Source organism: Capricornis sumatraensis, chromosome 15, assembly GCF_032405125.1.
Source record: "Capricornis sumatraensis isolate serow.1 chromosome 15, serow.2, whole genome shotgun sequence".
Taxonomy (NCBI): Eukaryota; Metazoa; Chordata; class Mammalia; order Artiodactyla; family Bovidae; genus Capricornis; species Capricornis sumatraensis.
The window spans coordinates 67857842-67872756 of record NC_091083.1 but is presented as its reverse complement, the minus strand read 5'-3'; the positions used below and the strand labels follow the sequence as shown (position 1 = coordinate 67872756).

Below are 14915 nucleotides of genomic sequence, written 5' to 3'. Positions count from 1 at the left end.
TATTTCAACATGTAAGCAATATAAAAAATTTGAGATATTTATATTCTTTTTTCTTGAACTAAATCATTGAAATCTTAAACTTATACCACATCTCAGTTTGAACTAGCCTGTTTAAAGTGCTCAATAGCCATGTGTAGCTAGTGGCCTTCATATTGGACAGCAAAATACTATCCCCACCTTTATAGACTGCTCTATGGTATTGGGAAAATCACTTTCCTTATTTAGAACTCCTGTTTTCATCAGTAGAATGAAGGATTAAGACTTACCTTTAAACAGCTAAAAGTGGTCCTTTTCATGTATGAGGGAGTCATCCAAGGTGCTATAATAATCTATGTCTTCATGAGTGGTACTTGCATGGGTATATATGTAAAGATTCATCAAGCTGTATACTTAAGATACCTATACTTTTCAGTATCCATGTTATCGCTCAATAAAAGTTTTTTTAAAAAATCACTTCTAATTATTTTGATTCTGGGCCCTTGAGTAAAATTTCTCAGATGAACTGATCTTCAGTGGAAACATGTGATATGAAAAATGCCAGCAGCCAGTGACTCTTTATGTCTTCTTCCCATCAGGATGTGTCTAGTCCGAATGAAGCAGGAAGGCCGGAGTGGGAAATACATGTGTCGTATCATAGTTCATTTTATGTGGGAGGATGTTGAGCAGCGTGGCAGAATCATGGGGGTAAGTGACTACTATCAGGTTCTTGTCTTGGAAAACTCCATTGAGCGACTGCCTGACTTGAGTTGAAGTTCTGATGTCAAGTGGTAATTCAACTCTACTCACTTTTGCCTCTGTGGCTTCTGACAAGCTCCGGATGCTTTCTGTGTTTGCACACGTTATCATGGTTTGTCAGTGTGAGGACATCCTGTGTTCAGAGATGGGATTATTAAAAAGCAAATCATGGTGATAGGAGGGATGGATTTGGTGAATAGATGAAATCAAATGATAATCCAGTTTTAGGATACTGTACCTGTGATACCAGTTCATTGTTCAGTTCACAATTAGTTTGGATAGAAAGATCCTGACTGGGGGCCAGCACTGTCCTCAGGAACTTAAAAACAAGCTCCTTGATCGCTGACAACCTAGAATACTTTGGCAAGGTATGTACCAAGGTCCATTAGTATATTTAATAACCTGAGAAAGGAGAACCTATGTATGTATAACATAGAATATGATGACAATAGAAAGCCAGAACCAAAACATTAGAATACAATAGATTATATAAGTACCAATCTCTTCCTTTGTGTATATTATGTATTTTGTGTATCTACACCATGTTTTAATAGATCGTAGTTCCTATGGTTTTTCCCATGTCATTGCCTCACAACTTGGGAGTATCTAAAGCCAGACCATCAGACAGGGTCATGCAATGGGGTGACCTGGTTTCTTTCATTACAGAGGAGAGTTCTGTGGTTTTGTGTGTATGTATTTTATTATATATGGTATCATTCTCTGTGCACTTACTTGCAACTTTCTTTTTTTTAAACTGAACAATGTGTCTTGGAGATCTTTGCATGCTGCATGGGATTTAAGTGGGAGATCTCCCTTTTTTCATTTTTATCTACTGTAATTATTTTCACACACTTCCTATGTTATTGTCTAGTGGTATCATGTGCTAAATCTATGTGTAAAATTGTAGTCTTTGAGACTGAATGATGGAAATGATGGTTTCCTTTGGAGAATTTGGATTGAGGGTATTTTCAGATTCTCTTGTCTTTGAAGGAATTGGGTATACAGAAAGCACAGGAGACATGGGTTCACCTTTAGAGAGCTTCATTGACACTATATCTGGGAAAACAGACCATCAGCATTTCTACTCGTTCTAAAAAGATGATAGTATATTTCACAGTTTCCACTGCTGTCGTCATCATCATCCAGGGGAGTCCTTATCCCCCTGTCTTTGTAAGGTACTGTTTGCTTCATTTTTCTCACTGTCATGCCTTACTGCTGTTAGCTGCCCAGAGTGGGATCAACAGCCTTTAAGCTATTCATCCTGCTGAGTGTTCCACATTCCTTCAAGTACTTACTAGCCAACTCTGTGGCAGTACACAGTGGACATACCGTAGTGCTGGTGGTCTCAAATCATCCCTTTTAAGGATGACCAGTGATACCCCCCTAGCCAGCTAAAGTCTCTGACGACTGCCATGCAGTTACACAGTAGTTAGTCTGTTTTCTTATCACTGTTGACTAAACTCTTCTGGGAGTTGAACCACTGGAACCATGTGGGCCATAGCTGTCCCCAGCTTGAATAGCCTTATGAGCCATAGATTGCTGACTCCTAGACCACAGGAACCTTTTACTCTACCCAACTTCTACCCCCAAATGAATTTCTTTTTGGATCTACATATAAATGGGGCTTCCCTGATGGCTTAGCAGGCTAAGAATCCACCTGCAATGCCTGAAAAATCCCATGGACAGAGGAGTCACAGAGTCAGACACGACTGAACAGCTAAGCACGCATGCACACACACGTATATTTATCTCCATCACAATTTTCAGCACTTTGAACCTTCTCCCATGTTACTTTATAATATCCCTTCTACTTGACTGTATGCTTCATAAAGGCAGGAAACCTATCTTATCCACAGTTTTTTGTTTACACAGTGAACAGTGGTTGAATAAATACTTGTTGGATGAATTAATAAATTGAAATTTATTCTGAAATTGTTTTAAAGCCAACTTATTTGTCAGATAGATCATACTTGGTTTGTTAGTCTTTGGTTCAATTGTCTGTCTATGCAGTCCTGCAGGAATTAGCCTTTCCTTTTTTTCCACCCCCCATTTTATCCAACCATTTTTTGTCTGAATTGTTCCAGATATTATGCTGTCTTAGAGAGAAGTATGTTAGATCAGGATTTCTCAAACTTTAATGTACCTGTAGTTTACCTGGGGATCCTGTTAAAATACAGATTCTGATTCAGTAGGTTTGGGGTGAGGCAGAGAGTCTCTTTGCTTTTCTAGAAATCTTCAAGGTGATGGCAGTAGCACTGGTAGGGCAGGATGGGGAAGGAGCAAGCACACTTTGAATAGCAGGGTTTTAGATGATCCATAATGCTCCCCAAGTATAGACTGTTAAATTTGTCTTCATGAGAGAATTGCCAAGCTCCAGTTTAGTTACAAAGACTATAAAAGATGATGATTGAAACATAATGGAGACTTGAAAGAGTTGGGGAATTACTATTTTTGTATTTCCATTATAACTGATTTGCTCCTCCCTTTCCAATGTCATGCTATAAATAGACACCCTTTATACAGGCAAGACAATTATATATTAGCCAATTCTAAGTTGTGAGTGTGATTGTGTGTGTGTAGAGGGGGCCTCAGTCTTTGGTGTGTGTATGGCCTAAAGAAATGGGAAGATTAGGCTGGACAAGAATGGCATGTGGCTGGAGAAAAGTAGCAGGCAGAGGGAGCCAGTCTGGCCTGGTTCTGACCTTGGCTGGCAAATCTTTTCTCCTCCCCTTACTTCAGTTTCTTGGTTTAAAAAAAAAAAAAACTTGGGGGGCGGGGCAGGTGGCTACGTGGTTTCCAAGTTTCTTTTCCAAGCTTTGAAAATCTATGATGTGAAGGTGGTAATTTGCAAATCTATTTCTGTGTTATTTGGCATCTTTAAGAAAACTCATATGAAAAGTAGAATTTATAAGACTGATCAATGTAGTGGTGATTTTTCTTCTGCCAAAGAATTCTTAGAACCATTACATTACTTGAGTGGACTGGTATAAGGAAGATTGAGAATGTGAATTAATGACACATTAGAAATCTGGGTCAAGAAATCCTTTGAATTAGAGTTCCAGTCTCATTTGGTGGGAAAATTTTCACTTTCCAAAAATTTGCTTTTTACCAGCTGTTTAGGAGCCCAACTATTGTGAAAAATAAGGCAGCCTCATATATCATCAGTGAAGCTGGTATATAAAAAGCAAGTGTTAAATTTGAGGTTACAAAAATCACATCAATAATTTAGAGAGTTCTCACTTTTAAAAAAACATTATTTGGGATTTAAACATATAAATTAGCTGTGGAAATAAAGTTCATTATATCACCTCATCTGGTCTTGTTTTATTTCATTAACTGGTTCTTAAAAACCTTTGTGAGCTGAGTTGCAGCTGAAGAGGTTGGAGACCATTTTTCCTTGGGCCCTTGCCTCACTCCTGAGTGTTGGTAAGAGTAGAGAGCTAAGACTTGACACAGCTGTAAAAACAGACAGCGCCTTTGGCCTCAGCGCTTTCTCCTGGTGCAGGCAGATTTCAGATGTAAATTTCACTTTCTGCCTCTCCTACTAATGAAGTAAGTTTCTTTTGCTGGGTTTGCAGCCAGGTGTGTCCAGTCTTGTGGCTAACCAGGGGCGCTTTACTTAATTTTTCCATTTGTGACATTTCAACCAAACTTAAAAAACAAACATAAAAATTAGCTCAAGGCAGTGGCTCAAAGTGTTAATGGTAACCTTAGGCTGGCTAAATGACTTCCTCTCAGTTCTGCCCTGCCAGACATCTCCACCTTGTGGCTTACAATGAGCAGGTTTCAGCTTTCCAAACTGTGGAGACAAGGTGGAGGGGGTGGGGATGGGCTTTAGTTAACTAGTTGCACATTTATCTCTACCAGTGGCCCCTGGCATGACAGTTGCCTCAGCAACATTTCTTGCTGAGGACAAGAAACATTGCTAAGGACCGTTGCCTCAGGTGATTTCTTGCTAGCAGCCTTCTGGGATTAGGATGAACCTCCTGTGACCACACTCTCCTGCTCCTCGCTCTAGCAGAGCTGCTTGATGGGGGATGGTGTAGAGGGCCTAGGAGGTAGAGGAGCTGTGGGCTGAACTGGACTCCTTTGTAAAATTCTACTTTGCTTTTCAGAACCAGCATTTTGCTTTGCAAGGTCCTCTGTGGTCATACTCCAGACTACCTTTCCAAACTCATTTCCCCTAGCTCTTCTTGAGCCTTAAATATGAGAAACCTCTAGCACATGTGCCTGGCACACAGTAAGCACGCAGTGAACATGACATTCCGTCGTTGCCGCACATACTTTTCACTGCAGCCAAGCTGAATATCTTGCTCTTCCTGTGTTTTGTCTTTGCTCACGTGGTATGAGGATACTCGATTGCCCTAACACGCCAGCCTCAATTCCTCCACATCCCTCCACTTCAAATTGGAAGCCAATCATGGTTTCCCTTAGCTGTAAGTACCTTTTTAATTTACCTGTACCCTTCATTGGAAAAGACCCTGATGCTGGGAAAGGTTGAGAGCAGGAAGAGAAGGGAGCGACTGAGGACAAGATGGTTGGATGGCATCACCAACTCAATGGACGTGGGTTTGAGCAGACTCTGGGAGATGGTGAAGGATAGGGAAGCTTCGAGTGCTGCAGCCCATGGCGTCACAAAGAGTCGGACACGACTGAACAACAACATACCCTTCTTCTGGCTCTTAACTGCTTCTGCTTTGCATCACTGTCATTCGTGTATATTGACCACCTTCTGGGTGAATTCCTGGGGGGTGGGATCACATGTATCCTTCTTTGTACTCTCCGAAGTGCTACTCATTGCTCCTTGGCTGAATGTATGCCTTCTTCTGATGGAAGAAGACGGTTCTGAAAGCCCATTATAAATGTTGGAAAAAGTGGAGTGGGGAGGTATCCTTTTTATTCTGAGAATATTTATTTACTCATTAGTCTTAAATGTGGGAAGAGAAAGAAATAAGAAGTTATCTCCATTCTCAGTTTTCCTTTTTCTTTGTTTATGCTTTCTCAATCTTCAAGTGGGATTATTTGATTGGAAAAAAAAAAAAAAACTATACACAAAGTACTTTATGTCTCTAAACCAGCAAAGGTTTTGAGTCTATAGAAGGTAATAGAATTACTTATACTTTAGTTTCTCTGGAAATTTCCTTCCAGGCTTCTATATTTCCATTGCCATGTCCTCCCTCCCCCCCACAAAAATCTTCATTCAAACTCCTCTATTTTACCATGAGGTAAAAAAGTTTGTTATACTTTGCATCTCTAGGTCAGAGTTAAAGCTCAGTGCCAAAGGTATTGTGTAAAAGGCAAGGACCACTTTAAAGATATAGTTTTTTTGTGGCCAATAATATGAATGGTTGAGTGTAAATACAGAGCAGTCCCCTGGGCTCAAAGCGTTTGAAATAAGAATACATGTTTGTTTTCCAGTATCAATCGTTCTTTTGAATGTTTCCTAAATGTCCTGAGCAGTTGGAATGGATACTTAGTTATTAGGGGAGGGAAGGCTAAATTCTTAGAAGGCAGAGCAATTCTATTTTGGAATTAGCTCATGAGTTTAAGCAGGGACCAACTGAAGATGTACCTCTAGTGGATAAGTTCCTTTCTCGACACAGGTTTCTTATCCTTAGGCCTTAATAGGTAGCAAGAGTACCTTAGGTGTGTTTTTTAACATTTATTTGGCCTCACTGGGTCTTGGTTGCAACACGTGGAATCTAGCTCCCTGACCAGAGGTTGAAAGCAAGACCCCTGTTTTGGGAGTGCAGAGTCTTAGCCGCTGGACCACCAGGGACGTGCCTTTAGGTAGTTCTCTAACTGATCGGATACCTGGGTGTATACACCCAGGATGCTTGTCTAATGGCTCAGGTACCTGACCTTCTGAGTGACATGCTGGATTCACTCCACTTCAGAGAGGGCCTGTGAAAGAAGTTATAACCCTTTCTGTATTTGAAATTATAAATGGTGAGTTTACTGAGGTCTAATTCCTAGTTGTTTGTATTTCTGCAGTGCCTCGACGGAGCTTTGTCTTTAGTAGGCATTCAGTAAGTGTTTCTTGACTAAATAAATGAGTCAGTGAATTTGATATCTACTCTTTTATCTTCAGTTTACCTCCTGAAATTTCTGTAGAAGAAAAGTGACCATTTTTTGAAAATTCCATTTGAATTTTGAATTTTTTGAATTTGAATTTTTCCATTTGAAAATTCCATTTTTCAAAGGCCTGGCTAACTCAGTGCACTGACAGAGTCCTGCCTTTCCCTAATACCTTCTTAAGTGCTCCTCATGCTAAGTACTCCCAACTCAGCTCATCATTTCAGAACTGTTTACCTCTCCAATCCATCACTTTTTTTTTTTTTTTTTTTTGCCTTCACTGTCTTTTGTACCATGGTTATAAAACTGCTTAGAGCCATGTTTATCAGGCACAGCTAAAGCCATTTTCCATACCTCTCTTTTAGGGGTCGCTAATGCTGTGTGTTAGTTGGGTTTCCGTGGTAGCTTGGCTGGTAAAGAATCCGCCTGCAACGCAGGAAACCCTGGTTGGATTCCTGGGTCAGGAAGATCCCCTGGAGAAGGGAATGGCTTACCCACTCCAGTATTCTGGCCTGGAGAATTCCATGGAGAGGAACCTGGCAGTCTGCCTGTTCTTCTTGTGTTTCTTGTCTCACTTCTGATGTCATCACCACCAATCCAGTCCCCCAAGCTAGAATTCTTAGAGTTGTCCTCAACTCCTGCCTCGTCCTCTGCATTCAGTTGTCTTGTTACTTTTCTACCCCAAATACCTCTGGATTTTATCCTTTCTTCTGTTCGTTTGCTTCATGTCAGTCCTCATCATCTCTTCTTTACTGGGCATGGCCTCCTATCTGTTATTAATAGTTCCTGGACTTTCCTCCTCTCATGAACCCTGCTGTCATGTAAGCTGCCAGAGATGTTTCTAAACCCCACATCTGATCATATCCCTCCTCTCTCTAGAAATCTCTGAGGGACAAAATTCAAACTTCTTAGCAGTGACATAGAGAACCCTTTGTAGTTATATTAGAGGATATTCTTGTTCTTAGAAGATACCTGCTGAAGTATTTAGGGGTGAAATGTTTTGATATCTTCAAATGATTTAGCAAAAGAAGAAAGGGTATGTGTGTATGGATAAAGGTCCAGCAAATGTCACAGAATAGTAAAAACTGTGACTCTAAAGTTCATGCAAGTTTTTGTTGTATTACTCTACACCTTAAAAAAAAATAAGTTTGAAGCTTTTCAAAGTGAAAAATTGGGGGAGGGGCCTTCACATTCTGTCTCTAGCCCACCTTTCTAGTTTAATTCCCAACAAACTTCTCTTACATGCAAATGGTCATGATTGAGCATGTGCACAAACACACTGAGCATGTTCCACTCATGCCGTAGTTTCACTGGTGCTATAACATTCTGTGTTCCTTTATGCCTTCATTCACACACTTCTCTCTATCTGAAGTGGTCGTAACCCTGTCCTCTCTGCTTATGGCACTCTAAGACACAGCTGGATAGTACCTCTTCCAAGAAGCTTTTCCCAGCAACCCTCAGTAATACTAGTGTACTTGCCACTCCCTTGTCTGTACTCCTCCCGCACTTTGCACAGACTTCTGAAATAGGGCTTGTCATTGCTGTACTATAATTACGGGTTTGTGTAGGTCATACCCATTATATGGAATGAGGATCCCAGGACCCCGAGTGCCTAACACAGAGTGCCTAACGTAGTTACCCTTCAGATACTTGTTGGGTGTATGAGCTTGCTTGTATTATTAATCTCTGGCCACTACTGTCTCCCAAATACTGCCTTAAAGATCGCTTATTGTACCTGGATTCAGTTTCTCTGACCCATCCTCCACCTGCCCCCCTCAAAGGTTCATGTTTCACTCTCTGCCCAGCCTCAGGGAATCTCTGGCTCTCTCATCATTTATACGGTTTTTTTTGACTGTGCCAAGTCTTAAGTCACAGCATGTGGGATCTAGTTTCCTGACCAGGGATTGAACCCAGGCCCCTCTGCATTGGGAGCTCTGAGTCTTAGCCACTGGACCACCAGGGAAGTCCCCCATTTATACTTTTAACCCACTTTATACGATAGATGAACCTTAGAACATTAGACTTGGAGCCTCAGAGATTCTCTTGGTCTGAAGGTGTTCAGGTGTGGGTATTTTGGAAAACTTCTGCAGAAGATTTCTGATGCTCATATCAGGTTAAGGACTATAGATTTGTTCCCGCCCTCTCAGTTCTGTGGTGAGGAAAGGAAGTTCCAAAGAGTTCATTGATTTGCCCAAGGTCACGCAGCTAGCCGACAGCAAAATGAGGGTCAAAACTAGGGTATGCTGATTCCTAGTCCAGTGTCTCCCTTACTATACGATGACACCTCTCGGGGGTCAGGAGGAGGGGAAATCCACTTCCTGGGAGGGTCCTTCTCCCCTGTCAGGAGGAGGGGAAATCAACTTCCTGGGAGGGTCCTTCTCCCCTATCAGGAGGAGGGGAAATCAACTTCCTGGGAGGGTCCTTCTCCCCTGTCAGGAGGAGGGGAAATCAACTTCATGGGAGGGTCCTTCTCCCCTGCCTTTGCACCAGAGACTTCTAAAGACCCAGAGGACAGCTTTCCTTGAATCTAAAAGTGTGCTGTTTCTCCAGTGCAGTCCCATGCCTGAGGCCCCTTTATTTGGAATTTCTAATCCAATACGGCAAAGGTTTCCTACTCCACAGGACTGATAGAGATTAAGGGAGGGGGAAAAAAGATGAGAATGCGAACCATGTTCTGAATTTGTTTCTTTTTCCAGCCTTTAGAGCCTGAATGTCTCCACATCGTCTGAATTTGCCTTAGTTGATTTTACAATTATTTTTCAGAGACTCCTTGGTTATTTCTTCTTTTTTTTTAAGACTAGAGGAACACCGTGCTTGGAAAGGCTGGGCTGGGAGACTAACTAACAAAGGCAGTATTATACTGTGCACGGCAGAGCCAATAAATGAATTCAGGAGACACCTAGATGTGTTTCTAGAGGAAGGCATGAGGGGGAGGGGTCTGGTGCAAAGGCAGAAAGGTGGATTAAGATAAATTAAAATGGGGCCAGCATGTTGGATCAGGGGACAGCCTCTTCCTGTTCCCACCATCGCTTAAGATTTTTCATTCTGCTTCATATGAAAGTTAAAAGTAGTCTTGACCATATAACCTCATACTCTCCCATCCCCCATTGTCCTGTTCAGGAAAAGAACTTAGTCTAAGGGCTATTTCAGCCTGATACAGCTATGTTTATTACTGGAGTAGTACATCTATGGGACATTCCTGGGGAATCTTAGACTGTTAAAAGAACCTTGAAATAATCTAATCCAGGGATTCTCAAAGTGGCTTCCAAACCAGCAGCCTCAGCACCACTTAGGAACTTGTTATAAATGCATGTTTAGGGCTCCACTCTGGATCTGCTGAGCGAGACACTCTGGAGGCAGGGCCCAGCAATCTGTATTTTAAACTTTTAATGTTATATTGGGGTATAGTGGATTAACAATGTTGTGATAGTTTGGGGTGAACGGCGAAGGGACTCGACCATACATATACATGTATCCGTTCTCTAAACTCCCCTCCAGGCTGCCACGTAACATTGAGCAGAGTTCCCTGTGCTATACAGTAGGATCTTGTTGGTTATCCGTTTTAATTATAGCAGTGTGTACATGTCCATCCCAAACTCCCTAATCCCTTTCCTCCATCCTTCTCCCCCCCACCCCCCCCCCCCGCCCAGCAACCATAAGTTCGTCCTCTAAATGTGTGAATCTCTAAGCAATCAATATTTTAACAAACCCTTCAGTCTGAGGGCTACTGCTCAAGTCTGATCCTGTCATTTAAGTGGTGGAGAAACTGTCTCTGGGAGAGCTGAGTAAGCTTGAGTTAGAAACCAGCTGCAGAACAGAACTCAGGTCTCCTGATGGCCAGCTCTTACTCATCTCCCTGTGAAGAAGAGCAGGATCTGGGCATGGACTAGTGACATGTGAAAGTGGAGGGTTTCAACTAATGCAGAAAGAGTTTCCCAATAGTAATAGCTAATGTTTACTGAGCACTTTCTCTTAGCTGTGCATTTTTTAAGCACCATTTCAGTTTATGTTTACAACGGTCTTAGCTGTGAGATCCTATGCTCATTTTACAGATGAAGAAACTAAGGAAGAGAAGTTAGCATTAATATATTAGTTCCCTATAGCTGCTGTAAGAACTTACCACAGATTGGTGGCTTAAAATAGTAGAGCTTTGTTCTCTCATAGTTCTGGAGGCTAGAAATCATTTTCAGTAGGCTGTGCTCAAGGGAAGAATCTCTTCTTTTGCCCCTTTCAGCTTTTTGGTAACTGCTGGCACCCCTTGGCTTCTGGCCACTTCACTCTGATCTCTGCCTCTGTGGTCACGTTGCATTCTTTTCTTCTGTCTGGGTTTAAGCACCCTCTTCCTCTCTCTCATAAAGGTGCATGTGATTGCAATTAGGCCCACCTGGATAATCCAGACTGATCTACCCATCTGAAGACCCTTAATCTAATCACAGCTCCGAAGTCCTTTTTTGCCATATAAGGTAACATTCACAGGTTCTAGGAATTAGGATGTAGCTATCTTTTAGGAGACCAGTATTCAGCCTACTGGTTAGGTGACTTAACCAGACTTAACACAGTAAATATAAGAGCCTAGATTGAAACCCAAGCCTGCCAGACTCTAGAGCCCATGCTCTTAATCATTACTCTGTACTGCCTGAAAAGGTCACTGCTAAAAACTATGGTTCTAGCATTAGCTTTAGATTTTTTTTAATGTTTCCTTCTTCCCCAAACTTGCATAATATTACTTGTCACGTAACTCTGAACCTCTGCATCCTTGAGCAGCTCTGGCCCTGACTCCTTCAGTTCAGTTACTAGAGGGCAGAGCTTGTGTTCCCACCCCCCACACACACATTTTAAAAAAGGGAGATATAATAATAATTCATATATCATAAAATTCACCATTTTGAATGTGTTTTTTTGTAAATTCACAATGTTATGCAACCATCACCACTGTCTAATTCCAGGACATTTTCATCACTTCAAAAAGAAACACTGTGCCTGTTAGCAGTTACTCTCCTTTTTCTCAGCCCTTGGCAACCACTGCTTTCTGTCTCTATGAACTGACCTATTCTAGGCATTCCATATAAATGGAATCATAATATGTGGTCTTTAGTGTCTTTGACTTAGCATAATGTTTCAACGGTTCATCCATGTTGCAGCATGTTTCAGTACATTAATTTTTATGGATAATCTATTGTATGGATATACCACATTTTATTATCCATTCATCAGTTGATTGACATTTGGGCTGTTCCCACTTTTGGCTTATTTGAATAATGCTGCTGTGAACATTCATGTAACTGAACATATGTTTTCAGTTCACTTGGGTATATATCTAAGAGTGGAATTGCTGGGTCATACAGTATGCTATGTTTAGCTTTTTGAGCAACTCAGGTATTGTATTTCATATCAGGTTATTTGAGTTCCTAGAGTGACATTGTTCATTTGTTCATAATGAAGTAATATTCTCATAATCTGTAATCTTAATCATATTTCTTATCTAATTGCCAAATAAATATTTATACCTACGTGTTTTTGACAGTAAAGAGAAAGGATGGTGTGGTATAATGGAAGGAGTTCTGGCCTGCCCGGCTGTTCTCTGGGTGAGCTTGAGTACGTCAGATCACCTCACCTCTCTGGGGAGGAGGGCTAGATGATTTCTAAATTCTCTTCCAGACTTAACATTTGCAACTCTGTGAAAGTCTGAAAAGCTAGCCTTGTGTTAAATCCCAGAGCTTATGTTCTGTTTTTTTAGCAGTTCATCATTCTCTGTCTGATTTCTGTTCCCAGACACAAACAAAGTTTTACCCATCCATCCATCCATTTTATTGTGGTCTGCTAGCTTCCAGGTACTATGCTAGGCACTGGATATACAAAGATGACAAAGATATTGTCCCTGAATCCCCAGTCTAGTAGGAGAAGACAAACATATAAACAGGTGATTACAATGTTAAGAGATGATGATATTTTAAAATTGCTCTGCCAGAGTAGAAAAGTTTGGGTAGATGACATTTGCATTGTATTTTTTCGGATGAGTGTTTGCTAGACAAGAACATTTTGGTTAGAGCAATGGTATAGGTAAAGGTAGAGTGGTGTGAGAGGACGAGAGCATGTTTGCCTTTGTTAGATGGCTTTTTTCCTTCTTTTCCTGAAGTGGTGAAAACAAACTGTTCAGACTAGCTCCGTTTTGAGATCCTTCTGTGTGTCTAATATCCACAGACTCATCAACTCAGTGGCCTGCAGAAGAACATATTTTGTCTAAGTCCTGGCCACCTATAGGTCTTCTTCCCTTTTTCCTAAGAGCACTTCAGACTCAATTTCTGAGTCAGGAGATTCACTGAGTGGGTAAGGAACTTTGATCAAGATTTGGGTTTTCTCCATCCTACCAGCTTAGTTTGCTCTTGAAAATGCCCTTTCATCCCCCTAAGGGCTTTAGCTACATAAAAATATTAGGTGCATAAAATTTTACAATATGATCAGCGTAGCACAAACTAAATTTCTCACCTTTGACTAGAAACATATATATGGAAGGCTTTGTGCTTTAAGCTGCCCCCTTCCCAGCCTCCTAGCCTTCAGGAGAGGTCATTGTACAGCTCTTTCCATGGTCACTGTTCTCTTCCTTTTTACTGGAGGGCAAAACTAGGGCAGAGAAATAATTTTTATTCACTTCTGAAAGGTTACAGTAATAAAGAAACTCTTGTTAACATCAGAGAACGTTGCAGCCAAGAGTTTTCACAGTCTGGCATTGTTTATTTTACATGTAATTTGGAACCTTCTGCACTCTTAAAATATTGGCACAAAAATGTTTTAACTGTTGAAGTGCTTCATTGCATGCAGTGGTGGTGTGGTGTCAGAGTGGCAGCTGGACTCTGGAGAGCCGTTTGCCCCATTCCTGTTGGAAAGAGAAATGGTGTAATCTGCATACGTGTGGGTGTGCAGATACACACTCACTTGTGTATATATGAGCCTCTCTGCATTGAGAATTAAGAACTTTGTCTGCCCTGATGAACTTCTGTGCCTCCCTTTATTTAACAATGAGAAGGGTGTAACAATCCCGCTTTCCTGTTGCCGTGGCTGCCAGAAAGTATAGCACTTCCCTTATTTGGATATTTTGATATAATTGTTCATTATCCCCTTTCTCTCACACACACTTTGTTACTTAACTCTTTTCTTTTACTTTTATCCATCAAAGGATTTTTGTTGTTGTCTTGTTAGGTTGAAATTAAGATTTGAAAATAACTGCAGAAGGATCCCACATATGAGATGGGAAGACTGCTAGACTGGTGACTGGGCTTCCTGAGGTCCAGGTCCAACTTTGCTCCCGGAGTTTGGAGGACCTTCTTCTTCCCCCATCTTCTTTGTGTCCTGAGGGCTTAAAATAGAGCTATGTATTAGCCTGGCCCTTGCTGAGACCCAGGGTTCCCCAGGGCTGGTGATGCTCTTTGTAACCTGTCTGGGCTGGGAACACTGGCCTGCTGTCCCTAAGCTTTTCTTCCTCGAAATCTGACACCTTGTTCCTTGGCCTCCACGTTGGAGCCTTGGCAGAAGAAGCAGAGGTTACCCCCACCAGGTGAGCTCTGCCTACCTGTCTCCAGGCCAGGGCCTTCTCCAGGGAACTGCAGCAGGCGGCTCCTTCTCCAGGAGTTCCACTCCAGCTCCAAGAAGAGGATGCTCCACTAGCATGGGTACCACAACCGTCATGCCCTGCTCCCACAGGCTGTAGACTTTCTGTCACAGTCAGCCAGGGATCCCGCACCCTCTAGCCCAGATCAGCTTGCAGTGCCCACCAACAGCAGATGAAGTGCTCAGGACCTTGCAGTCCTTCTTGGTTCAGTGAGCTCTTTTCCCTTTTGGAAAACACTGCCTTTGGCTTCTTGACCCACAAGAGCAGTGCCTATGATGGAGAATCCAGAGGAGTACGTCACATGCAATTTCGGGCAGAGGAAACAGGTCTTTTCCTAACAACCTCGTGAGGGCCCCTGTGTCCTGCTCTCCCCCTGTAAGGTATGGGCACTTTGTGCTTAACTGTCCAGAAACCATTTTCCCAAGCAGTTACCTCCCGTCATGTGGGCTTTGGAGCCAGACAGACCTGGGTGCTAATTCCTGCTCAGCCGTAGTGTGGC

General features: G+C 41.9%; 1 protein-coding gene across 2 annotated transcripts in view; it reads left to right on the top strand.

Annotated features, from left to right (window-relative positions):
* UQCC1 (ubiquinol-cytochrome c reductase complex assembly factor 1) overlaps nucleotides 1–14915 on the top strand; it is a 94233-nt gene that overhangs the window by 52945 nt on the left and 26373 nt on the right. For both annotated transcript variants that reach the window (XM_068987298.1, XM_068987297.1), the window contains one exon: nucleotides 576–684. In XM_068987298.1, coding sequence (XP_068843399.1) covers nucleotides 576–684 — 109 coding nt within the window. The remainder of the gene's footprint in view (nucleotides 1–575; nucleotides 685–14915) is intronic.